General features: G+C 64.8%; 1 protein-coding gene across 1 annotated transcript in view; it reads right to left on the bottom strand.

The window, feature by feature from the left end:
• EBF3 (early B cell factor 3) overlaps nucleotides 1–653 on the bottom strand; it is a 109743-nt gene that overhangs the window by 31059 nt on the left and 78031 nt on the right. The window contains exon 6 of the mRNA XM_025047548.1: nucleotides 443–560. Coding sequence (XP_024903316.1) covers nucleotides 443–560 — 118 coding nt within the window. The remainder of the gene's footprint in view (nucleotides 1–442; nucleotides 561–653) is intronic.

Below are 653 nucleotides of genomic sequence, written 5' to 3'. Positions count from 1 at the left end.
CCCCTCGCTCCCCCTGCCCCCCGCCCAGGGGCAGGAAATGGTCCTCGGGCCCATTCTGAGCTCATGGGATGGGATGTATCTGGGAATGACCCTGCGGATGGGGGCTCTGGACAAGCCAAAACGAAACCAAATAAACTAAAATTTCAGGAAGAGCTCTAAGCAAAACAAAGCTTAGAAACCAACCAACCAACACACGGTGGCGGCTCGGGCGGGCGAGGTGAGTGGGGGAGCTGCGCCCCGTAAAGCGAGAGGCGGAGAGGACTCTGCCCCCGTCCACTCTCGGGGGGGGGGCACCCAGGCCCCGCCGGGCACGGGTGGGGGGCCGGGCCAGCGAGGGGGCCGGGACGAGTAAAGGAAGTCGACACGAATCAACTAAAGGGCGTCACAAAGCGAAAGACATGCAACGTGTGCCTACCATTGTCCAGATAGGAAGGGGCCGTACCTTCTGACGGGTCGAGGCGGCGGGCCCGCCGCCCGTGCTTCGAGTTGTTGTGCACGAACATGTTGTCGGACACGGCCAGCACGTGGCCGTCCACATTGACCGTGGTCGACACAACCACCTGCGGGACGAAGCGGATGTGAAACCGGGGCTGGAGCAGGGCGCCCCGCTGCCCGTAGGGCGCCCCGAGCCGCCGGCACGCCCCCATGGCCTG

Source organism: Pteropus alecto, unplaced genomic scaffold (genome assembly GCF_000325575.1).
Source record: "Pteropus alecto unplaced genomic scaffold, ASM32557v1 scaffold74, whole genome shotgun sequence".
Classification (NCBI taxonomy): domain Eukaryota; kingdom Metazoa; phylum Chordata; class Mammalia; order Chiroptera; family Pteropodidae; genus Pteropus; species Pteropus alecto.
This window is presented reverse-complemented; position numbering and strand designations above follow the sequence as displayed.